We start from the raw sequence: 27,083 nt of genomic DNA on the forward strand, positions 1-27,083 counted from the left end.
GAACCCGATGGTCACTCTGACAGAGCTCCAGCGTTGTTCTATGAAGAGAGGAGAACCTTCCAGAAGGACAACCATCTCTGCGGCACTCCACAAATCAGGCCTGTTTGGTAGAGTGTCCAGACGGAAGCCACTCCTCAGTAAAAAGCACATGAAAGCCCGCCTAGAGTTTGCAAAAAAGCACCTGAAGGACTCTCAGACCATGAGAAACAAAATTCTCTGGTCTGATGAAACAAAGATTGAACTCTTTGGCCTGAATGCCAAGCGTCATGTCTGGAGGGAACCAGGCACTGCTCATCACCTGGCCAATACCATCCCTACAGTGAAGCACGGTGGTGGCAGCATCATGCTGTGGGGATGGTTTTCAGCGGGAGGAACTGGGAGACGAGTCAGGATTGAGGGAAAGATGAATGCAGACATCCTGGATGAAAACATGCTCCAAAGCGCTCTGGACCTCAGACTGGGGCGACGGGTCATCTTCCAACAGGACAACGACCCGAAGCACACAGCCAAGATAACAAAGGAGTGGCTTCGGGACAACTCTGTGAATGTCCCCCCGTCGACAACGCTGGTTGTGATTATAGGCTTGGTGGGCCGCAGAAGATTTTCAGATTTCAAATTGGGCTGCGGCATTCTTGAGTTTGGGAACCGCTGATTTATAGGGCATCATGTAGGTGGAATTTATGGAAGGATTTACCCCAATTAAAAAACTCTTGTTCTACATTTCTACATCTCTGTCTCTGTCCTCACACAACAAATCATCCACAAACCAAACTGTTCACACTTTTTGCTCATGAAGTTGTCCCAATGAACTGTCGAGCTCTTCAAATTCAAAACAACCCCTAACTGTTAGGATCCACTACTCAGGCAAATAGTGTTCATCCTTAAAGGAACAGGAGCCGAAGTTCAGGAAACCCTGTCACACATAATCAGAGCTGTCCGTGAGCCTCTTCGATTGATACCTTGAGACGTATCTAACTGATGTAGCCGTGTATGTGTTTATCGGCAGCAGCTTCCCTCCTCCAGCTGCCTCCCCATCCGACTCCCAGGACCCGTCAGAGACACACGAGCATGTAATCCTACCCCCAGAAAGGAGGCGGGGGGTCATTGGATCCCCACTGAGTGGTAGCACTCACATGCTCAGGTGTCTCTTTGCATGAGGAGCAGGCAGGGCAGGAGGGCGGCCATTAGAACAGAGGTAGAGAGAAAAGAAAAGGGCAAGAAGAGAGGCAGAAGAACAGCAAAGGGGACTTCGTGAGGGGACATGGTCTTAGACAAAGCCCCGCTGCGTGTGGACAATGGCACCATGACGAGAAGCTTCGCGGAGACCAGTATGTTGGACACCACTTGGTTCACAGAACTCAACTACACCTTTTTTCCCTGAGGATTCCTTATTTAATTCCAATTTGTTTCCATTTTCTCTCTTCTTCCCTTCCTTTCCCATCTTCTCTCTGTCGATGTTCTCGTCTCTTGTTCTGCAGATCCTGCTGCCAGCACTGTTGACACGTCAACTCCCACGACAGTAAGTGGACATGACGCTGCGGAGACGTAATGCCTGAAACCATCGGTTGATCACAGTCTTTGTTCGATGTCATTGTGAACTGATTCCGTACGTGTGGCCCCCAGACCCTCTGGGAGGGGCCTGTTAGCTGTAGGTTCACAGCTAGTTTTGGATGTATATAATCTAGGTACGGTGTGTATTCATCTGGATGCCTCCACTTAGCTTCATTCACCTACGCCCAACAGTCGCAATCAGCTGGCGGTCAAACAGAAACGTCTCCTCTTGTCCAGTGAACACAGTCTTGGTGCTTTTATTAATTAAATCAAATGGGATTGCCGTGTTGTCAAGCTATGCGACGCCTTCATTTTAAGATACAGAACGTTCAGCTTCCTGATGAACACAGAAGTGAACCTCCAGCATTGTGCGAAGAGATCTGCAGCCACACTTGGTTTCCTATCCACCTTCTGCATCCACTGCACTCTGATATTAGATTATATCGTAGTAGGACCAGAGCACCGCGTGATGCTGAACTCCTCCACATATTCTACTAACTCAAACACATACTCAGCGCAGGTTAGACGACCAGTCACACCCTCAGCACAAATATCTCTTTTGGCAAGAGGTTTGATGCCACAACTCTTGGATGAATCTCCACCCCGGTGTCTCTCACAGGAGATATCTCTGTAGATGGCCTTTGTTAAATCTCTTTTGCCCCCATTTAGGAACTTAAAGCAGAGACAACCCAGCAGCCGGACCCCTCCAGGATAGAGGTGGTTTCGTTGACGGAGGAAGACCTCCCCACTGTTGAGACCCCCGACACACTGAACGTCAGCCCCATGGGCAGCTTCGTCCAATCGGAGAGCGATTCGACCAGACCCGACGAGCCCCGAGCTGCAGCCGCCCCCAGCCCCACCATGCCCATCACCAAGGTGCAGCCATTCATGACCGGTGAGCGCCTGTGATGTTCTGGAGTCATGGTACAGCATGAAACAATGGTGGTAGAGATAAGTTGCGAAGTGTCCTTCCCTGATTCGCCATGTCCCCATCACCCCATGACCCTTTTCCAGAAAAAGACTTCATTATCAATCGGCTACCAGCGGTTAAATCAACATGGATCCTGAATACAGGCAGCGCTGACCTTCTCGTCTATACTAGCAGCTGTTGTGCAGTTCAATTCAATTTCAATTCAATTCAGTTTATTTTGTGTAGCCCATTATCACAAATTATAAACTCCCCTCAGAGTGCTTTACAATCTGTACACATGCAACATCCCTGACCTTTGACCTCACATCGGATCTGGAACAACTGATCAACAAAAATAGAAAAAGCCCTTTCAGGTGTAAAAAGGTAAGAAACCTTCATGAGAGCACCAGAGGAGGATCCCTCTCCAGGATGGACAGAAGAACAGATGTCATGTGACCAGAAGGAAACATTACAGCCTTTTATAATCCTACGACGGCCGACATGAGGAGGAAGCAGCTGTTATCGGAGAGAGGAGCGAATGATTATTTAGTTCTTCACAACTATTGAAAGTTCACAAAGAAACTGTAGAGGAACAAAGATGCTTTAATTATATATATTCCCTCCAATACCAACGGAGGGAAACAACCAAACTCAGAGAAAGTGAGTGAGCGATTTATTGACACATAATCTAGTAAAACTTTGATTTGTAAGAGTTCATTTCAATGTTAATTTCATGCGTTTGAGAGACAGAGACAGAGAGAGAGAGAGAGATTGATTGTCTAGGTGTCTTTATTTTTCATTTAGGCTTTAGTTACATTGTTCATCCAAAAAAACGTACAAAACTAAATCATCCAAATACAAACAAACAAAACCAAGAAAACATTAGTAAAGAAACAAGTCATAAGTTCATCAACAGAGCGTCTCCTCTGACTAAACACAGGACGTCCTTTAGCGCCCACACATTCACTAACGTCAGTCTGTGACATAGACATGCCTGTCTGATGCCTCTCTGGACAGCTCAGCCCCCCCCCCCACCAGGCAGGAAGCTCCCTGCACATCAAACCCCAAAGTGACTCAAACCCTCCACCAAAACCAAAAGCCCTTAAAGTGGAAAAAAAGGAAAAACCTGATCAACACGATTAAAGGCCTTTTCTTGATCAAATGATATTACGCACACATCAATATCATACAGTTTACAAATAATTAATAAATCTCTCATGAGAAACCAGTTGTCCATGATGGATCTGTCTCTGTGGATGATCGTCTCTAGAAGCTTCTTCAGACGGTTGGCGAGCAGCCTGCACAGAAGTGTCTGTCTGTCTGACCAGCCCACCGCCCGCAGTGTTCAGGCCCCTTGTTTGGGGAGCAGAGCTGCCTGTCGACATGTCGTGGGCAGCGGGCCTGTCCCTGAACGCCCCGCAGCTCCTCCCACCGGTCGGCTCCCAAACACCTCCGGAAGTGCTCACAGAAATCTGCAGGCACGTCCAGTCCAGGAGCTCCATCAGCAGCCCTCTGACCCCCAGCAGCGGTCGGCTCCTCCAGGGTGACGCTGGCGTCCAGCGCCGCTCTCTCCTCGGGGCCCAGCTGAGGAGGGTCTCCAAGCAGCTCATCAACGCTCTCATTCCTGAAGATGGCGCCGCAGAAGCTCACGGCCTGCCGTCTCACTTCCACCGGGTCAGTCGTCATCTCACCATCAGGGAAGCAAACCATTTGGTTGGTCCGAGAGACGGACCTCTCCAGACTGGAGGAGGAGGAAGGAGGAGCCACCATGTCCCCAACACCGGGGAACCTCCCCCTGACCCCAGCTTGTTCTCGTGAAGATGACCCGAGTTGTTCTTTGTTCCCGTTGAAGCCGATGCCCAAAGACCCAACCCTCACCTTGTGCACCGAAACATGAAAAGGAAACGTGAAGTAGAAAATCAACAGTCTCAGAAAAAAACTAAAGTGCAGCACATTCATGACAGTTTCACTTAGTTCTCCTCTTTTTGGAGCCTTTCTTCGGCTTCAACTGCTTCCTGATAGCAGTCATGTATTTTTTAAGACGGTAGCGCTTCTTCTCATCTAAAGTCTCCACACCAACCTTCTTCTGTATTGATAAGACACTTTTCATAAATTTGTGTGCATCTGGAAAATGCTCTAGGACATCTACCGATTGCCCAAAGTTCTCATCCAGAAAGCTATTTATGTCCTCCAGCTTGTAGAGGTCTCCATCGTAAGCCTGGGACCCGGTGGAGGCAGAGTCAGAGTCAGAGTCTGTCTCGTCCTCCATCTCCTCCTCCACATCACAGGCCTCTCCACTCTCCTCCATCTCCTCCTCCACCACACAGGCCTCTCCTCCCTCCTCCGGGCCAGCAGCCTGGCTCTGATCGGGTTCAGCTGTCGGCCCGTTGCTGCTGCCTGCTACACTTTGCTTCCTCTCTTCCTCCTCTCCTCTCAGTGCTACCGTCACCTTTTTTCCTTGTGTTGGTCCCCTTCCTTTCCTCCCTTCCTTTGCTCCCGTCAGTACTTCCTCCACCTTTTTTCCTTCCGTTTCTCCACTTTCCTTCCTCACTTCCTCTGCTCCTGTCAGTAAATCCTCCACCTGTGTTCCCTCTCCTGTTGTATTCTGAACAGCTGAAATCTCCTCATTAATATTTCCTTCAGCTGAATCAGCACTCTGCTCCCCGGTGTGACTGTCGCTCTGCCCCTCCTCCGCCCCAGTGGGCGGAGCCTCGCCGCCACTCGGCGGAGCCTCCGCGGCCCCGCCCACCGGGGCCTCGCCGCCGCTCCGCGGAGCCCAGGCGGCCCGCTTCTCCGCCGGTGCGTCCCCCGGCTTGGGGTTCCCTCCGGCCGGCTCGCGAGGACAGCTGTCGCGCTTGTGCCCCAGTCCCCCACACCTAAAGCACTTCATGCTACCCGTGCTAGCATACAGCATGTAGTGCTGAGCCTTGTGCTTCACTCTGAAGGAGATCTCCAGCGTCTGAGACGGACAGTTCAGAAACATTAACACCTGCCTCCGGAAGGACTTTATGTGTTTTAGTTTAGGGTGTCTGCACCCCAGACCGATCGTTTTGAAGCCGCTCGCGAGCTTCCCGAAACACTGCAGCTCGCTCTCCAACACGGAGTCGAGTATGAACGGCGGGACCCCGGACACGGTGACCCGGGTAGTCGGCACCGTCAGCGGGGACACCTGCAGGTACACGCCGTTCAGCGTGACGCCGCTGCATATCAGCGCGAACACATACCGCTCCTCCGTAAAAAACACCAGCAGCCCTCGGTTCAACCTGGAGGCGTCGGAGATGTTCTCGTGTCCGACAACATCTCCCACCGCCAGGAGAACCTCCTCTACCGGGGTACTTGCGTCGGACTCGATCCGGACGCCAAGACCCGGAGACGGCGTCTCAGAGGACGCCATCTCACACCAGAAACACGGTTATCTCCACAAAACACCAATAAACCCCCAAATAAACCAACAAATAGACACTAGAAACACAACAACTCAATCACACAGTGAAAAATGAAAGACAAAATGTGTTAAGTTTGAGAAAGATTACCAAACATTTGCCCTCACCACGCTCTCGATCGTGAGCAGCTCCCTCCAGAGAGAGAGAGAGAGAGAGAGAGAGAGAGAGAGAGAGAGAGAGAGAGAGAGAGCAAGACCTGCAGCCTTGTAACTAGGTTTGAAGAATAGAGCGTTCCACTAAATGAGTATGAGCAGGTGAATGTCCAGGCTCCTCCCACCAGGAACAGAGTGGGAGGGGCCTCACAGCAGCCGATACTGTATCACAGTGTAGGTGTTCATCCAGGACGTTGTCTCGGCAGAGGATGACCTGGAGAAGAAGAGCTGGAGCAGCAGACTGTTGGCCCACCGCTTGGAGCTGCTCATCGCCTCGTGCCTCTTCGTGGTCGTCACTTTCACCCTCGGCGTGGGCCTAGGAGGTAGGACAAAACAGCACACTTGAGTACTCCTTTCCAACTTGACCTAGGCAACACAGCCCTAACCCACGCTTTACCTTTCACAATAAAAGCCCTTGACATTGACACTGTGTAACTGTTTACTGGAGGGAACTCAAATTCACTCAGAGCATTTTGCGAAAAGGAAATTGTATGAACCGGCTTAGTAGCTTAGGCGATACAACAATTAAGAGGTGAAGCTGATCTGGTCGGTGAAAGTGAATCACAAGGACAGGAAGTGAAGTCATCTGGCAATGAGAGGAAGAGGTAAGTGACACAATAAAACAGGAACCACAAACATGTTAATAAATGTGAAAACAAAGAAAACAAAACTCAAGGAACCTGACGAGATGTTACAAAGCGGTTGCATCACGCACCACTGGCCTGGCCGTCAGCAAGCAGCTGGGATGATAACACACACGTCCCTCTCTGCTCAGGGGGACAACTCAACCATCTTCACATCGCTAATGGTTGTTGGTTGCTATATTAAGGCTCCCAATGTCATACATTGCTCCTTAAACAGTGGGTGCATGTGTGTGTGAGTGCATGTGTGTGTGCGTGCATGTGTGTGTGTGTGTGTGTTTGTGCGTGTGTGTGTGCGTGTGTGTGTGTTTGTGCGTGCGTGCATGTGTGTGTGTGTGTCTGTGCGTGCGTGCATGTGTGTGTGTCTGTGTGTGCGTACGTGCATGTTTGTGTGTGTGTGTGCGTGTGTGTGCGTACGTGCATGTTTGTGTGTGTGTGTGTGTGCGTACGTGTGTGTGTGTGCGTGTGTGTGTGTTTGTGCGTGCATGCGTGTGTGTGTGTGTGTTTGTGCGTGCATGTGTGTGTGTGTTTGTGTGTGTGTGCGTGGGTGCGTGTGTGGGTGTGTTTGTGCGTGTGTGTGTGTGTGTGTGGGGGTGTGTGTGTGTGTGCGTGCATGTGTGTGTGTGTGTGGGTGTGTGTGTGTGTGTGTGTGTGGGTGGGTGTGTGTGTGTGTGTGTGTGTGTGTGTGTGTGTGTGTGTGTGTGTGTGTGTATGTGTGTTTGTGTGTGTGTGTGAGTCTCTCAACAGTGGGTCTGAGTTGTGTGGGGAAGTTCCGATGTGGCTCCTCGTCTCAGTGCATGCGGCCCTCGGCTCAGTGCGACGGAGAGGTGGACTGTGACAACGGAGAGGACGAGCTTGGCTGCGGTGAGACACACACACACACACACACACACAATCAAGAGTTCAACACTAGAGAGAAGCAGGTGCTGGGGTTTGTTTGTGAGGAAGTCTAATAACCAGTTGCAGAGTTCCAAGTTTATCAGTTTCATAGAGGAGCTTTACTTACCCAGCCATGATATACATTATAAGTGTTTAAATTCACAATGTTAACCAGGTGTTCACTACGATCGTAGAGGAACATCAGACAGAAAGTGATGTCAGAGGTCCTCAGTACGTGACGAGTTGTGAGCGTCAGTATATGGCGAGTTGGGATGAGAATGTGGCGTGTTATCACATGAGTAAAGGGTGTTACTCAGGTTACACATTACAAACGACTCATTTACACACAACCACTGAGCAAACACTTGCTGAGGAAGACTGTGAGATGCAGATAATAGCTTAGAGCTGTCTCTAGGGGGTGCGCGAGAGGAAAAATGTAATGGTGGTCTAATGGTGTAATAATTCATATTAAACATTCTCAGGGCTCTAAAGTGTCACGCATTGAGCGTGAGACTCACGCATTTCGGTCTTAACTCACGCACTCCCGCCACACATCGTATTTCTCACGCTGAAAAAAACTCTCGGCTATTTAATGTTTGAATGCAGGGGTGCTCAATACGTCCGCAGAGCTCCGACGCCGGTCAACAACTCTTCTCGGAGCAAAGAAAAAGAAAAAGTCACTCGCAAGGTGTGGGGGATAGGGGGTGCGTGAACCCGGTCGGGTTGTAGAAGGGGGTGCGTGGCCTAAAAAGTTTGGGAACCGCTGGCTTAGAGTAAATCCAATAAGTGGACCTCATAATTATTGATGAGTGATTTCTGCCCACCTCTATCAATATGTGTGTGTGTGTGTTTGTGTTTGTGTCTGCGTGACAGTGCGTCTGAGTGGGAGGAGCTCGGTGCTGCAGGTCCAGAGAGGCGGAGCATGGAGGACGGTGTGCTCAGAGGGATGGAACAATTGGCTGGGGCTCTCTGCCTGCAAGCAGCTGGGATACTCCAGGTTAGCACGTCCTCAGCTGCATGTGAAGGTTAAAGTCCACCTCGACCCCTCTTTGTTGTTTTGATGTGGATCGTCCTGCACAGTTCAGATGGCCGATTGATAGTCCAACACATCTGTCCACAGAGACATTTCCCAGCACATTAATACCTGTTACTGATTTGACAGACTTGGTACGACCAGACCGCTGTAAATACTATAAGGCATCTAGAAATGTAGTCATGAGCAATATACAGACCTGATGAATTTAGTTTTTAGCGATAGTTTTTTGGGCTCCAATGGGGCCCTGAACATAGCATTCATTACTGCGTAACATAGTCTGAAGGAGTTAGAAAGTGGTGTATTGGGAATTATGTCATTCTTATGAGTATTTCATATTGGTAAAACTGGTAAATAAATTTTTTATTGAGTAAAACTGTGAAGGCTTCCCCTTGATGAGTAAAGAACTTATGCGTACATGTATGGACGCTGACTACGCCCTCCTTGCAGGATACATGAATGCATCTATATGTCTTGTGAACATAAGTACTCCTTTGTTTGTCATTGTCAAAGCAGAATATTCCAATAACAGCCCCCACCCCTGTAAACTATCTTCATAATTGCGTTGTGTGATATTCAATCTTCAGCGCTCACTCCCACAGAATCGTTGTGGCTCTGTGTAACTGAGCCTCTTCTTGCTTGAATAAATACTTTAAAGATAAGCTTGTTTTTTTTTTATGGTTTATTTAATAAGGGACAGTGCACATTGATAAAAACATTGCAGTAAATGTGCCAGAGTTAGCCAAGAGGCTATTTTTCATCTGTAGTCCTTCGATATTTACCATTTCAGCGTCGGGGTAAGGTACATGTTGCTGTGACAACGGTTCTGAGTGTGTAACTGAGGGACACCCTGCATTAAGCCGAGTGGCTTCCTCGTGTAGAAGGTGAAAGACCCTTCTACTGTTCGGCACAGCAGCGCTAACATACTGTCCACTTGTTTGAGTAAAGAGTCCTCAAACGACCAAAAGACTAGCTTCCATTTTTAAGGAGTTGGATGCAACATGTCTTGCAGGGGTCATGACCCCCCACAGGGACTTCAGGTAGAAGGCCACCGGGGTTACATGAGCACCTTCCTCCTTCACGCTGTCCACCACATGCTACAACAGGAGAAATATAGCTGACTATATAAGTATTTGGTTAGGTTTAGGCACAAAAAGCATCAGCAGGGCCATAAGAGGCGGCTTCAGACCCAGCCAGGTCCAATGGACCCTATGAGACGTGAAGTCACAAAGACTCCAGGGAGGAAGCAGAGTTAGTAATGTGTGATGGAGAGATGTAAATTCATCCATAAGGAGAGAGGAGAGGAGAGAGGTGCTCAGTGCATCCTAAGCGTCCCCCAGCAGCCTATCAGCCTATAGCAGCATCTCTCGGTCTGGACCAGGTGAACCTGATTCAGCTCTAACTATAAGACCATTAAGAGGAAAGTCTTCAGTCTACATGAGGTGACTGTGTATATCAGGGTGTCTGAAGTGGGCGTGTCTGAGGTCAAGTTGGTGTTGTCTATTCTTCAAGACTTCAGAAAGATCTCTTTCCTTTGCACGGGCACATGTTTTTAACACAACCACAGTGCACACGTACAATTGAACACAGTTGTGAGGTTAACATGTGCGTTCTGTCCGTCAGGTACGTGGAGTCAGAATTCGTCTCTCCGACCTCCATTGAGCAGGAGCTTCAATACAACCTGGTGTCCTTGGACCTGAGCCAGGCGCAGATCATTAAGCTGCAGAACGCCACCACCTCGAGGTAGAAGGCCCCTCCCTCTCTGACAGGATGGAGAGTCTATGCACACTGACGGTGCTACAACAAACAATGTCAGGCAACGCTCTGCCAACCACAAGTTTGTGTTTACTTTGAGCTCGAGTGATGGAACGAAGGCTTCTCGAGCTCTTTCAGCTTTCATTCTTTTTTCACACTTTTAAACATTTGGGTCGCAGATTCTGTGCAGCTCATTTATTGGCAATAGAAAAGTCCAAATATTTACCGTGAAGGCATATCTAAAATATTATAAATACTTATGAGCAGTTCTAATCACCAGGAGGACCCTTCTTTTACAAGGACCTACGATGTACATTGTTAACAGAGACTAGAGGCTGTGCGCATCTGAAGGCTTTTGGTTCTGATTGGTCTCAGTTTGACAAAAGATGATTTATTGTTGTTCACTTATTACCTCCAGTAATGTTCACAGACCACTGGAGGTAAGAGGAAGGAAGGAAGGAAGGAAGGGAAAATGGAAGGAAAGAAGGTAAACTTGAAGGAAGGAAGGGAAAATGGAAGGAAGGAATGACAGGAAAATGGAAGGACGAAAGTAAGGGAGGAAAAAATAAGGAAGGAAAAAAGAAAGAAAAATGAAAGGACAGAAGAGAAATTGGAAGCAAAAGGCAGGAAGTAAAAAGGGAAGAAAAATAAGGAAGGAAGGGGAAATGGAAGGAAGGATGGAAGAAAGGAAGGAAGGGAGGGGATATGGAAGGAAGGAAGGACAGAAAAATGGAAGGAAGAAAGTAAGGGAGGAAAATGGAAGGAAGGAAGGGAAAATGGAAGTAAACGGAAGGAAGGAAGGAAGGGGAAATGGCAGACTGACGAGATGAGAGCGCACAGCTTGTATGTTGTTGAATGTTGAAATATAGTTGACGTATTTTTACTGCTCTACTTTTGTTAAAGAGCACAGCAGCTTCCCTCAGACATTCAGCGTGTGAGGGTAACATGTCTTGGTGAAATTTAGTGGAGGTAAAAAAGAGTCTTCCATAAAGGTCCATGATCTTCCAAAGAACAGCACATGAGTAAATGCACTAAGTTACTTTACCTCCTTGTTGTCAAATATCTTCATGAATGAGTGTAACTGCTCTTCAGTGACTGTTGGAGCCAATCAGAGAATCCATGTGAACGTGATGTCTCCTGTGAAGTCATTGACATTAAAGCTGTAACCGCTGTCCTTTGCCTGCTTGCTGAGTGTCTCTGGGATGTCCTCCACAGTAAGACTCAGTGCAGCTCCGGGAAGGTGACGGCTCTGAAATGTCTGGGTGAGAAAACACTGCAGACTGAGCTGACCTGTTATTGTCTCCGAGGAGCTGAGATGGAGTCCGGAGGAGCATGTGCTGCATGTGCTTCATGTGCTGCATATGTTGCATGTGCTGCATGTGCTACATGTGTTGCATGTGCTGCATGTGTTGCATATGATGAATGTGCTGCATGTGTTGCATATGATGCATGTGCTACATATGATGCATGTGTTTCATTTGATGCATGTGTTGCATGTGTTGCATATGCTACATGTGTTGCATGTGATGCATGTGCTACAGGTGTTGCATGTGATGCATGTGTTGCATATGTTGCATATGCTGCATGTGCTGCATGTGCTACAGGTGTTGCATGTGTTTCATGTCTTGCATATGCTGCATGTGATGCATGTGATGCATGTGTTGCATGGGCTGAATGTGTTGCATGGGATGCGTGTGTTGCATGTGCTGCATGTGTGTACGTTCTTGCATGGCATGCACATGTGTGTCTCTTCTTTGGTGTCTGTGTTGGTGTCTGTTGGTGTGTGTGTTGTTACTTTGCCGCTAAGACATAGTCTGTATTTAAAAACACTGAGAAGCAAACAGCAAAAGTCGAAAGTAGTTTTATAACTAGCGTGTGAAGAGTGAGTTGATGTGGCGCGGATGTCTTCATAAATATGTGCAAATAACGTGAATGGACTTGTGAACATCTATGCTTTGGGGTCAGAAATTCTCATATTCAATACTTTCAATCAATATGCTTGAAAGGGGCACCGCACCAATTTTACACATGAAGATCAGATGACTAGCCTTTGAAAAAAGTTGTATTCTTTCCGCTGTGGTTCTTCTTAAAGTCTGAGCAAATAACCCTGATGATATCATCAGCACTGCTTTTTTAAATTATTATTTTAAACATCTCTTGTGATTGGAAATGCAAAAACCTTTTCCTGGAAAAGATTTTTAGTTTGAAATGTTTGACCTTCCATTTTATCATTATATTCAGTTTTTTAAATTCAATTCAGTTTATTTGTAGAGCCCAATTTCACAAATTACAAATTTGTCTCGGAGTGCTTTACAATCTGTACACATAGACATCCCTGCCCCAAAACCTCACATCGGATCAGGAAAAACTCCCAAATAACCCTTCAGGGGGGGAAAAGGGAAGAAACCTTGAGGAGAGCAACAGAGGAGGATCCCTCTCCAGGATGGACAGATGCAATAGATGTAATGTGTACAGAAGGACAGATTTAGAGTTCAAATACATTCAATGAATATGACAGAGTGTATGAATAGTTCATAGTAGGCATATTCCACGATGGAGACCTCCACGATCCATCAGGCAGATGGCGGTAGATAGGAAGAGTGGGCGGAGTCTCAACAGTGGGCGGAGTCTCAACAGGGCAGTGGCGTAGTCGGTAGCAGGAATTCCACGACCCAGACCTCGATGATCCATCAGCAGATAGGATCTATGCCGTCTCATAGGGTCCGATGACCCCATGAGACGTGAAGTCAAAAGGCCTCCGGAGAGAAAGCAGAGTTAGTAACGTGTGATTGAGAGATGAAAATTCATCCCTAAGGAGAGAAAAAAGAGGAGATAGGTGCTCAGTGCATCCTAAAATGTCCCCCGGCAGCTATAAGCCTATAGCAGCATATCAAGGGGCTGGACCAGGTAAACCTGATTCAGCCCTAACTATAAGCTCTGTCGAAGAGGAAAGTCTTCAGTCTACTCTTAAACGAGGTGACTGTGTCTGCCTGCCGGACTGAAATTGGAAGCTGGTTCCATAAAAGAGGAGCTTGATAACTGAAGACTCTGGCTCCCATTCTACTTTTTAAGACTCTAGGAACTACAAGTAGTCCCACATTTAGTGAGCGCAGCTCTCTAGTGGGGCAATATGGTACTACAAGCTCCTTAAGATATGATGGTGCATCACCAATCAAGGCTTTGTACGTTAAGAGAAGAATTTTAAAAGTGATTCTTGATTTTACGGGGAGCCAGAGCAGAGCAGCTAGTGCATGAGTGATGTGATCTCTTTTCTTAGTTTTAGTGAGAATACGAGCTGCAGCATTCTGGATCAACTGGAGGGACCTAAGAGACTTATTAGAGCAGCCTGATAATAAGGAGTTGCAGTAATCCAGTCTCGAAGTAACGAACGCATGAACCAATTTTTCTGCATCTTTTTGAGACAAGATGTACCTGATTTTTGAAATATTACGTAGATGAAAGAAGTCCTTGAGATTTGCTTTACGTGGGAGTAGTCCCGATCAAAGATAACGCCAAGATTCTTTACAGTGGTGTTCAATGCTAGAGCAATGCCATCTACAGACACCACATCACCAGATAATTGATCTCTGAGGTGCTCAGGGCCGAGTAAAATTACTTCGGTTTTGTCTAAGTTTAACATCAAGAAGTTGCAGGTCATCCATGTTTTTATGTCTTTAAGACATGCTTGAATTTTACCGAGTTGGTTGGTCTCCTCTGGTTTTATCGATAGATATAGTTGAGTATCATCTGCATAGCAATGAAAGTTTATGGAATGTTTCCTGATAATATTGCCCAAAGGAAGCATGTATAAGGTAAATAAAATTAGTCCAAGCACAGTACCTTGTGGAACTCCGTGACTAACGTTGGTGGTTATCGAGGCTTCATTCTTTACAAATACAAACTGAGATCGATCTGATAAATAGGATTTAAACCAACTTAGTGCCGTGCCTGAAATGCCAACCGACTGCTCCAGTCTCTGTAATAGGATGTCATGGTCAATGGTGTCGAATGCAGCACTAAGATCTAACAAGACCAGTACAGAGATGAGTCCTTTATCAGCACTAAGGTCTAACAAGACCAGTACAGAGATGAGTCCTTTATCAGCACTAAGGTCTAACAAGACCAGGACAGAGAGGAGTCCTTTATCTGCTGCCATTAAGAGGTCATTTGTAATTTTCACCAGTGCCGTCTCGGTGCTGTGGTGTTTTCTAAATCCTGATTGAAATTTCTCAAATAAACTATTATGATGTAGAAAGTCGCACAACTGATTTGCGACCACTTTCTCAAGGATCTTGGAGAGGAAGGGGAGGTTAGAGATCGGTCTGTAGTTAGCCAACACCTCTGGATCCAGAGTGGGCTTCTTCAGGAGAGGTTTAATGACAGCTACTTTGAAGGAATGTGGTACGTGGCCTGTTAGCAGAGACACATTGATAATATCTAATAGAGAGCTGCAAATTAAAGGCAAAACGTCTTTAAGCAGCCTCGTCGGGATGGGGTCCAAGAGACAGGTAGACGTGTTAGAAGTAGAAACCGTTGAAGATAATTGGTCACAGTTGATGGGAGAAAAGCCATCCAAATATACACCAGGGCATACAGCGGTTTCCAAGGCCATTCCACTTGAGGACAGATTGGCACTGGTTAAGGGCAAGAGATTATTAATCTTGTCCCTAATAGTTAAAATCTTTTCATTAAAGAAGTTCATTAAGTCATTACCACTGAGGTCTATAGGAATACTCGGCTCCACAGAGCTGTGACTCTCTGTCAGCCTGGCTACAGTGCTGAAGAGAAACCTGGGGTTGTTCTTATTTTTCTCTATTACTGATGAGTAATAGGCTGCTCTGGCATTACGGAGGGCCTTCTTATAAGTGTTAAGACTATCTCGCCAAACTAAGCTGGATTCTTCCAGATTAGTTGAACGCCATATGCTTTCAAGCTTTCGTGACGTTTGCTTCAATTTGCGGGTCTGAGGGTTATACCAGGGAGCAAACCTCCTCTGCCTCACTGTCTTCTTCTTCAGAGGGGCTATCGAGTCCAGTGTCATTCTCAGTGAGCCTGTGGCACTATCAACAAGATGATCAATCTGGGACGGACTAAAGTTAGACCAGGAGTCCTCTGTTATATTGAGACGTGGTATTGCATCAAATGCAGAAGGAATCGCTTCTTTAAATTTAGCTACAGCACTGTCAGTTAGACATCTGGTGTAGAAACTTTTGACTAACGGTGTACACTCCGGTAGTATAAACTCAAAAGTTATAAGGTTGTGGTCTGACAGAAGAGGATTCTGTGGGAAGACCTTCAAATGCTCAATGTCAACACCATATGTAAGAACAAGGTCAGGGGTGTGGCCAAAGCTGTGAGTGGGTTTCTGTACTCTCTGACAGAAGCCAATCGAGTCCAACAATGAGATGAATGCAGCACCTAGGCAATCATTATCAACATCCACATGAATATTAAAATCTCCTACAATAATAACTTTATCAGTTTTAAGAACCAAACTTGATATAAATTCTGAAAATTCAGATATAAACTCTGAAATATGGACCTGGTGGCCGGGTACAGAATCACAAATATAATTGGCTGTAGTGTTTTCCAGGTTGGATGTGAAAGACAAAGAACAAGGCTTTCAAATGAGTTGTAGTTTAATTTAGGTTTAGGATTTATTAATAGGCTCGAGTCAAAGATGGCTGCTACTCCACCTCCTCGACCGGTGCCTCGAGGAATGTGAGTATTAATATGACTTGGAGGAGTCGATTCATTTAGGCAGACATATTCTTCATGGCTCAGCCAGGTTTCAGTTAGACAACATAAATCAATGTGATTATCTGATATTAAATCATTTAGTAACACAGCTTTAGATGACAGAGATCTAATATTTAGGAGACCACATTTAATAGTCCTGTTTTGTTGCACTGCTGAAATAATGGTGTTAACTTGTATACGGTTATTGTGTACGACTCCTCTTCTTCTTACTTTTGATTTATTTAATTGAAGTGGCCGTGGGACAGACACAGTCTCTACTCTAAAGTCATGGGTGGGTAACTGCTCGAATGGAAGAGCAGCGAAGGGTGTTAAACTACAACTCTGCTCCCGGTTCCTGATCTGAACCCTGGGTTGTCATGGATTAAGTCCGGTGATCAACTTGGTCATGTTAGCAGAAATGAGACGCGCTCCGTCCAACGTGGGATGAATGCCGTCTCTCCTCATCAGATCAGGCTTTCCCCAGAAAGTCTTCCAGTTGTCTACGTAGCCCACATTATTCGCTGGGCACCACCTCGACAGCCAGCGGTTGAAAGACGACGTTCGGCTATACAATTCGTCAGTCAGCAAATTTGGGAGAGGGCCAGAGAAAACTACGGTGTCCGACAATGTCTTGGCGTAAGCACACACCGATTCCACATCAATTTTAGTGACTTCCGACCGACGGGCTCGGGCGTCATTACCACCGGCGTGTATTACAATCTGACTGTATCTCCGCTTGTCCTTAGCCAGCAGCTTCAAACAAGACTCCACGTCGCCCGCTCTGGCCCCCGGGAGGCACACGACTGAGGTCCGCGGCTTCGCTATTTTCACGTTCCTGACTATCGAGCTCCCGATAACCAGGGTGTGTTTCTCAGCGGGTGTGTCGCTGAGCATGGAAAACTGGTTGGAAACGTGAAGTGGTTGGTGCACAGCAGTGGCGGGCCGTGCATTTTCTATCTAGGCCTTCAATGCCGTCTTACTACAGCTGAACAACCTAATGTAAGATATTAGTTCACCAGTGTTCCGGTGCGGGGCTTTTATTGTGAAGGAGCAGACGGAAAAAGATAAAGTTGTCATGTTTCTTGTGTTATTAAGTTACGTAAAACCCTCAGTACATGTATATGTATATTTCTATCGATGTACAGGACTGTCTCAGAAAATTAGAATATTGTGATAAAGTTCTTTATTTTCTGTAATGCAATTAAAAAAACAAAAATGTCATGCATTCTGGATTCATTACAAATCAACTGAAATATTGCAAGCCTTTTATTCTTTTAATATTTAATAATTTTTTAATTGCATTACAGAAAATAAAGAACTTTATCACAATATTCTAATTTTCTGAGACAGTCCTGTATGTGTGTGTATTTATACACACACATACATCGATATAAATATGATGAAGATGAAAGTTCCTGTTTACCCAAACACATGACACAATTAATGAGTCTTTTCAATATGTCCCTCTTGTTCTTCACCTGTTCATTGTGCAGCTCCGTTGCCGCTTGTTCGTTGATCTGTAGATCCGCTCCGTGTCCCCAAAAGTTGTCAAAGCACCGATGCTTGTAGGTGCCGAGTCGTACTCTAGTGTCTCGTTGCTGCCTCGGTTAGACAACTCAAGTTTGCAAAGCCAGTGTGGCTCCCAACACCAAATCGATCACTTGCAACAGGCATCCCCAGCAGTCCGGTGTGCAGAGCTTCTCGGAGCCTGAGCCATCGGTAGCGCTCGTAGTTGGAACTTTGAAAGTGGCGAACGAACCCCTGTCCCGCCTGTGACGGGCTTTGTAGCGTCAGCGTCGGTCTTAAAGTTCGTTGAGAATGGCCTTATAATTATATCCTCGACCAAATCGATATCTTCTCCTCCTTCCGCCATTGTGGGTTGAACAAACAGCTTAGTAGTACGCAAATTATTTCGTTTATCAAATTCAGTTTCCTAGTTCTGAGGTTTTGCATCTACCTGCCCATAGGACCCGCCTCTCAATATTGGTAATCCAATCAAAAGACGTGCAGCACTCCGTCTGCTCGCTGCTCCTGTGCCGGTTCCGGGGCCTTCTAGAAGGCCTAGAGGAGCCAACTCTAAAGCTGATTGGTTGACACAACATTGTCATTCCCATTCACTTGAAGCTACCAGCGCCCACAATGTTGATTCTGAAGGCCTAAGGGCAGATGTTAGCCCCCTGGCAACACACGATGGCTGAATATGATTGGATAAAAGATCTAAGATAAAGACCAGCCCTCCAAATCTCAACCTGGCGCTGGCAGCAGCGCAACCAAGAGGAACGCTGTGAAATTAAGAGAATAACTCTTACTCTGGGAAATAAGTGAATACATATTTGTGGGCAAATATATTTAGAAAAAAATATATATTCTGATGATGTTTAGGCCAGCAGAGAAGGCCTTGCTGGCCCTGACGGCCCGCCACTGGTGCACAGTGAGCTTCTGTGTAGACTTACTACTCCTGCGAACAGTTACCCACCCTCCCGGCTGCTCGGGGACCACCGGAGAACAGCTAGCAGCTGACTGTAGCTCCGCGCCGGCTACGGGAGAGGGCGGGCTAACTAGCATAGCTGTCTGAGCTTCGATGGCGCGGAGCCGTGCATCTAACCCACTTAGACCTGCCTCCAACCTAGCAAATAAACTACACTTGTTGCATCGTTATCATTAAGGGAGGCAGAGGGATAACTATACATGAGACACACTGAGCAAGAGGGAGCGGGAGGGAGAGAAGAAGAAGTCATGCTCGCTGCTGAGCTGGCAACCGGAGCTTACCGGAAGAGTGAGATGATGCGTTCAGGAGCAGCTGTGACGCTCCATTATACTTTGCATTCGGACTAATTAATATGGAAATACTCACATTCACCGAGAAGCAGACAGACTTCAGAGAGACATTGGCGTACGGTTGGCCCAGTCAGAGGAAAACGACTTACTGATCTCACTTTCTGTCTCGGAAATTTGAGAGGTGAAATGTCCTGCTTTAAACTCAGAGAATATTTAAAAAATCATGTACATTCAAGATTTGAATCTCTCAGAATTCAGTTCTGAGCTTTCCTTTGAATATTACCCCGTCTTTCTTTTGGATACTACTACTAGTACTGAGGCAAGTGACCCACAGCAGCTCTTCAATGCTACGAGAAACTTATAACGCATGATATTCACTGACTGATATTCACTGAAGGCTGAGCATGGTGTGAATCCAGTGCATGTGAATCAGTCCTGTGCTCTAGAGGGGCGCCAGCTTCCCTCTGAGCCCCCGTCCCTCTGTCCCCAGAGTGCGGTTCCAGACCTCAGTACCACAGCCGTATCGTCGGAGGCAACAGCTCCAAGCCGGGTCAGTTCCCCTGGCAGGTCAGCCTCCACTTCAGCAGTGAACACCTGTGTGGAGGCTCCATCATCACATCGCTCTGGGTCCTCACGGCAGCACACTGCGTGTACGGGTGGGTCGATCCTCATATGACATGTTAGACTGTGCACACGTCCAGAAGAGAAGGACCGCTGTGTACTCAGGCAAATGACCAATTAGTGTGAAAATAGTAGCTAATTAAAGTTCCACATGGGAACATTTAACAGGGGAAAGTATGTCTGCTCTGTCAAAACCACTAAATATGAAAAAGGATAAAGAATGTAGGTCTGGTCACAAGGGGAGGACAAATCCATTTCCCCCTTTTAGAGTTTATTATTTAATTTTCCTCCTAAAAATATCTCTAAACAGTGTCTACTTTGTATTACCCACGATTCATGTAGACCTGCGAGGAGAGAAAGCACAAAGACTAGTGACTCATGTTCATTGAAGAGACATGAATTCATCCATGAGGAGAGAAAGGAGAGGAGAGAGGAGCTCAGTGTATCCTAAACGTCCCCCAGCAGCCTCTCAGCCTATAGCAGCGTCTCTAGGGACAGAAACAGGCGGTGAACACAGACTACCCAGAAGGTCCGGGTGTAACAGGGTGAGGGTAAAGCAGTGAGTGGGTCAAGGTCACACATTGCATTCAGTGACATGGTGAGTCATGTTCATGAAACATGATGTCATCACAGTAACAGGATGAAGCGCCTCTTCTCTTCTTCAGGAGTGTTCTCACTTCTTCAGTCAGCAGCTTTGTGAAAAGGAATCGAGGAACATTGAGGAGGCCGTAGATATGTTATAACACAAACGTGTGCAGTCCTGCGTGAAGCAGAGAGCTCAAACATCACGAGTTGTCAGACCTTAAATATGATGAGCCCCCATATGTCCTTTAACCTGCCAGGTGACTCACACACTCTGATCAATAAAGAAGCTACTTTCGTGACTTGTGCTTGACGTTGGGATTGGCTGGTATTCAAGAGGAGAGACATTCTCTGTGACTCCGCCCCTCTCATGGCATTGTGTTTCCCTGTATCTCCGGCTCTCTGTCACCAGGTTTGCCGACCCCTCCATGTGGGTGGTCCACGTGGGGCTGACGGAGCAGCCGATCCACGGGGCTCAGTCTCTGGCCGTGGAGCAGATCATATACCACACCCGCTACCGGCCCAAAGGACTGGACTACGACATCGCACTGATGAAGCTGGCCGTGTCGCTGGCTTTCACTGGTACTGGTGTTCCCTTTCTGGCCGAACACTCTGTTACAGGATCTGAGGTTCCCTTGAGCAAAACACAAAACCTCACCCTATCAATTCGATATACATTTATTTTGTGTAGCCCACGATCTATACAACCACACGTAAACCTGAGGAGAGAAATCACAAAGACTAGTTAGTTATGTGCATTGAAGAGACATGAATTCATCCATAAGGAGAGAGAGGAGAGAGGTGCTCAGTGTATCCCAAGGACTCGATGAGTTAGTAATGTGTGATGGAGAGATGTAAATTCATCCATAAGGAGAGAGAGAAGAGGAGAGAGGTGCTCAGTGTATCCTAAGCGTCCATAAGGAGAGAGAGAAGAGGAGAGAGGTGCTCAGTGTATCCTAAGCGTCCATAAGGAGAGAGAGAAGAGGAGAGAGGTGTTCAGTGTATCCTAAGCGTCCCCCATATCAATATATCAGCCTATAGCAGCATGTCTAGGTCTGGACCAGGTGAACCTGACGACTCCCCTGGGAGAGAGGAGACGGACCTGTAGCAGGTGTACCAACTCACAGACTGCCCCGCCTCCCGTCCTCCTTCATTGTTCCCCTCTTGTGGCTCAAGTTGTGTGGTTGGTATAACCCGGCGATGCATCACTCACACACTGATGGCACAGGCTGCCATAACACCTGCTGACTAACATCTACATCTACACACTGCACAGCTACGGGGGCTCAGCTATTCCACAACCTGGAGCAGCTTTAGTTGTTTAGTGAAGGGACAGATTGTTATCTCTCAATGTGTCTTTATTCTCCCTCTCTCCTCTCAGCCGTGGGAGGCGAGAGCCCTCGGCCTATCAGGTGTCTCGCTTCCTGGCAGTGAAAGTGTCCCGCCGCGTATCAGGTGTCTGGCGTCTCAGATCTCACGCGCTCCACTAGAGAGCTACGCTCACTAAATGCGGGACTACTTGTAGTTCCTAGAGTCTTAAAAAGTAGAATGGGAGCCAGAGCCTTTAGTTATCAAGCTCCTCTTTTATGGAACCAGCTTCCAATTTCAGTCCGGGAGGCAGACACAGTCACCTCGTTTAAGAGTAGACTTAAGACCTTCCTCTTTGACAGAGCTTATAGTTAGGGCTGAATCAGGTTTGCCCTGGTCCAGCCCCTTGATATGCTGCTATAGGCTTATAGCTGCCGGGGACGTTTTAGGATGCACTGAGTACCTATCTCCTCTTTTTCTCTCCTTAAGGATGAATTTTCATCTCTCAATCACACGTTACTAACTCTGCTTTCTTCCCGGAAGTCCTTTTGACTTTACGTCTCATGGGGTCATCGGACCCTATGAGACGGCATAGATCCTATCTGCCTGATGGATCGTCTGGGTCGTGGAATTCCTGCTCATGACTACGCCACTGTCCTGTTGAGACTCGGCGCACTCCTCCTCCCCACCGCCATCTGCCTGATGGATCGTGGAGGTCTCCATCGTGGAATATGCCTACTATGAACTATTCATACACTCTGTCATATTCATTGAATGTATTTTAACTCTAAATCTGTCCTTCTGTACACATTACATCTATTGCATCTGTCCATCCTAGGAGAGGGATCCTCCTCTGTTGCTCTCCTCCAGGTTTCTTCCCTTTTTTTCCCCCTGAAGGGTTATTTGGGAGTTTTTCCTGGTCCGATGTGAGGTTTTGGGGCAGGGATGTCTATGTGTACAGATTGTAAAGCACTCCGAGACAAATTTGTAATTTGTGAAATTGGGCTATACAAATAAACTGAATTGAATTAGTGAAATTGTTTGTGTGGAGCTGCTGATCACTGAGTCACCTCAGTCCCCATGACAACAGGATAATGATGTCATTACACATGCTGATGCTGATGCTGATTATGATGATGATGATGCTGATGTTGATGCTGATGATGATGATGATGGTCACTAAAGTTCTCCGCTGTAGGCTTGGTGGCGCCCATCTGCCTCCCGAACTACGGGGAGGAGTTTGAGGAGGGCACCATGTGCTGGATCTCTGGATGGGGAGCGACGGAGGATGAAGGTGAGTCTGAACATGGCCAACAGGTGATCTCTGGTACTACATTCTCAATTGGATATGATATCATGTTTTCCATATTGTTTCTGACTGAAACCCAGGGGCATTTAAAAAGAAGTTGGGGCACTTTTTGAAACTTGTGAAATAATATTTAACCTTTAAAATAATAAATATACTTATTTAGGCTTAAGGTATATGAGCAATTGTCATAAAGATGTAAATAATAAGACTATCAGGCAGTAGTCTAAGATTCAAAATAGGTTCTGAGATTCTTTGAACAAAAAACAAACATAAATCAGTCAATCATATTCAATTGAAATCTTATTTCTTTGTGGTTATTTATTGTTATTAATTCTTTTTAAACAACCATTAACCATTTATCATCTTTTTTGTATCATTCAAAATCATATTTATTGATTTTTTTTTGTGTACCTACATGCTATACAGATAGGACACACACAACCAAGAACAACAACAAAATAATATTAAATTATCAGAATTATGGGGGAATTTTTTGCCTCTCAGGGGCAAAATGATATTTCTTTGGCGCAGTTTTTGGCCCTTGCCCTGGTGTGTTTCTGCCGCTGCTCCGTGCCCTCTCTGACACATGCTTGTGACGTGCTTCTTCCAGGGGAGACCAGCGTGGTTCTGCGCTCGGCCTTGGTGCCACTCCTCTCCACCAAGGCCTGCAACCACCCGGAGGTCTACCAGGGCCTCATCTCCTCCGGGATGATCTGTGCAGGATTCCTGGAAGGAGGAACCGACTCCTGTCAGGTACAACGTCTTCTTTATCAAGCATGGATGACTTCACTGTGCAGAGCAGAGGCCCAGAGCGGAGCTTTACCAACATGACCTACCTGACCCCCTCCAGTCCTTGTATCTGGGCAGAATGAAATGATTGGACAGCTTTATTACAGTCCTGTGACAGCCACAGGAACACCACTATTTGAGTATTGATTTATAAAAAGAGCACTTTTTTATTTGGGTTGTGAGGCTTCATTATCAAGCTCTTAAACTAAAGGAGTGTTATGGTGAACACAATCAGATTACATATCTCAAGAGGCCACTCTCTACAGGTGAACCTGATTCAGCTCGAACTATAAGACCATCAAGAGGAAAGTCTTCAGTCTACATGAGGTGACTGTGTCTGCCTCCAGGACTGAAGGTTCCATAAAAGAGGAGCTCGATACCTGAAGGCTCTGGCTCCATCCTACTTTTTACATTACATGTCATTTAGCTGACACTTTCATCCAAAGCGACTTACAATCCTGTTACATTACATTCATACACGCAGCTACAGGGAGCAATTCAGGATTAAGCCTCGCTCAAGGACACATCGACTAGGGTGGGGATTGAACCTCCAATCCCCTGATTGAAAGACGGACCTGTTACCCACTGACCCATGGCCGCCCTCAAGACTCTAAGAACTACAAGTAGTGAGTGAATCAATGTCTCCATAGCCGGCATTAGAAGCAAATCATTTACAGTTTTACAATTATCTGTTCCTTTAAGAGAAATTTTTCGGAAACTATGGTACTTGTAAAACAAAATGTCACCTTACATTTTAACTATACTAAAACTAGCCAGACTCCAAAGAAATACAAATAAAGTAAATACAATTGTTATATAGTAGGTTCAATATAGAGGAGAATGTGTGATTTATGATGATGTATGTCCATGTCTGTATGCTGTTAGGTCATTTTTATTTACTTGTGGTTTTTTGTTGTCTGGTAATGTATAACTTGTAAAAACTTAAAATAAAATGATTGAAATAAATAAATAAAATGATTGATTTTTTAAATACTCTATAATCTTCCATTATGAAGACAGGAAATGCCATGCGTTTCATTGGTTTATGAATACATTAGTGGTGTGCGTGTGTGTGTCTGCACAGGGGGACAGTGGAGGTCCTCTGGCCTGTGAGGGCTCCTCTGTGTGGAAGCTGGTGGGAGCGACCAGCTGGGGGATGGGCTGCGCCATGAGGAACAAGCCGGGCGTCTACACGCGCGTCACGCGCTCGCTGAGCTGGATCCGCCAGCAGATGGAGGTCAGTCCACGTTTCAGGACCCTAACCTTCAGCGGTGGGGGGGGGGTCACACTCCATTTATCTTGGGGCCACCGCTGTATCGTCATCTCATAGGAGGGGCCACTTCAACCGTCAAGTACTGGAAAAAAAGTGCAATATTTTTGAAAATGTGCTTTCTGAAAATTGTACATACCAACATATTTTCAGGATAGCCTACTTTTTACAAGAAATGCAACCGGCAGTTTCAATAGTTTTAAATACGTTTTTAACAGTGCACATGTTTTCCTTACATTATTTTCACTAACTTTTCAAAACATTGCAATGGACAAATCCCTAAATACACGTTCGCTTTCTATTTGTACTTTCTGTTCTATTTCTTGCCCAACATCACTAAACCTCACACCGCTTTCACTGTAGGCTACATTCCTTATATACACACATTATATATATATAGCCTATATATATATATATATATATATATATATATATATATATTGTGCACTTATTCATACTTAATATTTAATGTTTACTCTGTAAACTTGTTTTCTGCTGCTACAACCAAATATCCCGGTGTGGCTGAATAAAGTATCTTATCAAAAGTCCTGAGCCCAGTTAGCATTAGCCCTGAGCATTGTCCTCTTCTGAAGGGTGCGGTTGTGTTCCACTCGGCTCTGAATGTTCACAGTAAAAAGTGCTGACACGATTACGCCGTCACAAGGACCGTTTGGAAAATGTCTCTTTACAAGGACCGTTTGGAAAATGTCTCTTTAAAATGCTAATTAGTGCCATTTAAAATACTCAAGCATTAGACTGCGTTGATGTATTATGTGAAGTGTGACTGCTGGTCGACTTTACCCAGTCGAGGTCAGTAAAGCCTGGCCGTGGTGGTGTAATACTCCTCCGTTGTCTTTCAGAGAGAAGAGGCTCACGATTCTCCGACGCTGCTCACACACAACTGAAGACTCTTAGTGGGGCAGATAACAGCATTTTTTGATGAAGAATCGTTCAAATGTGGATACAAGAACCAAAATTGGCACAATTACTCTATGGATACTGCTCTTCCAATAAAGAACGTTAGCCAACGCAAAAAAAGCTCATGTCGGCCGCGGCGGCCATTTTATTTCCCGCCATTATCAAAATATGTGTTTTCCATGATATCTCCTGAAAAAAACATCAAAGTACATATAAGATGATGTCAACCCCTATGTTTTGATGGTCAAGGATTGCAATGATACCATAGACAGCATCATTGGATGCTTTGTGGCATTCATGGCCACCATTTTGCCTTCCTCCATAACCAAATTCTGTATTTTGCGTCGTATCTCTTCAGCCAAACACAATAAATGAAAAGTGGAAATGTATACCCCTATGTTTTGATGGTCAAGGATTACAATGATACACAACACCATACACTTTATAAATCTAAAGATAAGTCTAATTGTGAGGTATAATAAACTGCCTTGAGTGATGGTGGGAGGCTCCACACTGTTCAAAAAGCTCAGTTGGCAGCCATACTTGAGTCTCTTGTCAAAATCTATGATACCAAACCAGAAGTAGAAACCATTATCATTGATGGCTCAGCACTCAACAGTTTGCCCCCACGGAGCTCTAAGACATTTGACGACTATGCATCATTTGAGTTTCTCCCAAAAGTACAGGCATACTCTGCGAAATACAAGAGAACAGACATAGTCTTTGACGTGTACCAGCAATCAAGTCTGAAAGCAGAGACCAGGTCTAAGAGAGGACATGGAGCCAGAAGGAAAGTGACCAGCAATGGCAAAATACCAACTAACTGGCGGAACTTTCTTAGAAATGACAACAATAAAACTGAGTTGTTCCACTTCCTTGCTGACAAGGTTGCACAAACATTGACACCAAATGTGCTTATAGTGACCAAAGAGGAGCAAGCTGTCAGCAATCAGTCCATCAACCTAGATGAAGTCAGTTCATGCCCACATGAGGAAGCGGACACCAGGATCTTTGTCCATGCCAAGCATGCAGTCCAAAATGGCAGCAAAAACATCATGATCAAAGCCAGTGATAGACGTCCTTGTTATAGCAGTCAGTGCTTTACCAGTTCTTCAAGCAGCAGGTCTACAACAGTTATGGATTGCTTTTGGTCAAGGAGTGAACATGAGGTGGATCCCTGTACATGACCTCTGTCAGTGTATAGGAAGAGAGAGGAGAAGAGGAATCCTTTTCTTCCATGCCTTTACAGGCTGTGATGTTGTTTCAGCCTTCCGTGGCAAAGGGAAGAAGACTGCTTGGCAAACGTGGGGTGTATTTGATGAAGCCTCTGAAGTCTTCACCAAACTCAGCCACTATCCACCAAGAATAGACAGTGACCTGAAGACTTTAGAAAGGTTTGTGGTCA

The 27,083-nt window shown here is 46.0% G+C and overlaps 1 protein-coding gene across 1 annotated transcript; it reads left to right on the forward strand.

Annotated features, from left to right (window-relative positions):
- Positions 1-1,261: 1,261 nt before the first annotated feature.
- Positions 1,262-25,871, forward strand: tmprss3a (transmembrane serine protease 3a). The gene is made up of 14 exons (XM_056426590.1): positions 1,262-1,328; positions 1,479-1,519; positions 2,221-2,456; positions 6,285-6,379; positions 7,445-7,561; positions 8,450-8,573; positions 10,233-10,352; positions 11,580-11,626; positions 19,372-19,537; positions 20,497-20,666; positions 22,591-22,686; positions 23,312-23,454; positions 24,575-24,727; positions 25,621-25,871. The coding sequence occupies exons 1-14, from the start codon at positions 1,262-1,264 to the stop codon at positions 25,663-25,665; spliced, it is 1,620 nt and encodes a 539-aa protein (XP_056282565.1). The 3' UTR covers positions 25,666-25,871.
- The last annotated feature ends 1,212 nt before the right edge of the window (positions 25,872-27,083 follow it).

Source organism: Pseudoliparis swirei, chromosome 2 (genome assembly GCF_029220125.1).
Source record: "Pseudoliparis swirei isolate HS2019 ecotype Mariana Trench chromosome 2, NWPU_hadal_v1, whole genome shotgun sequence".
Lineage (NCBI taxonomy): Eukaryota > Metazoa > Chordata > Actinopteri > Perciformes > Liparidae > Pseudoliparis > Pseudoliparis swirei.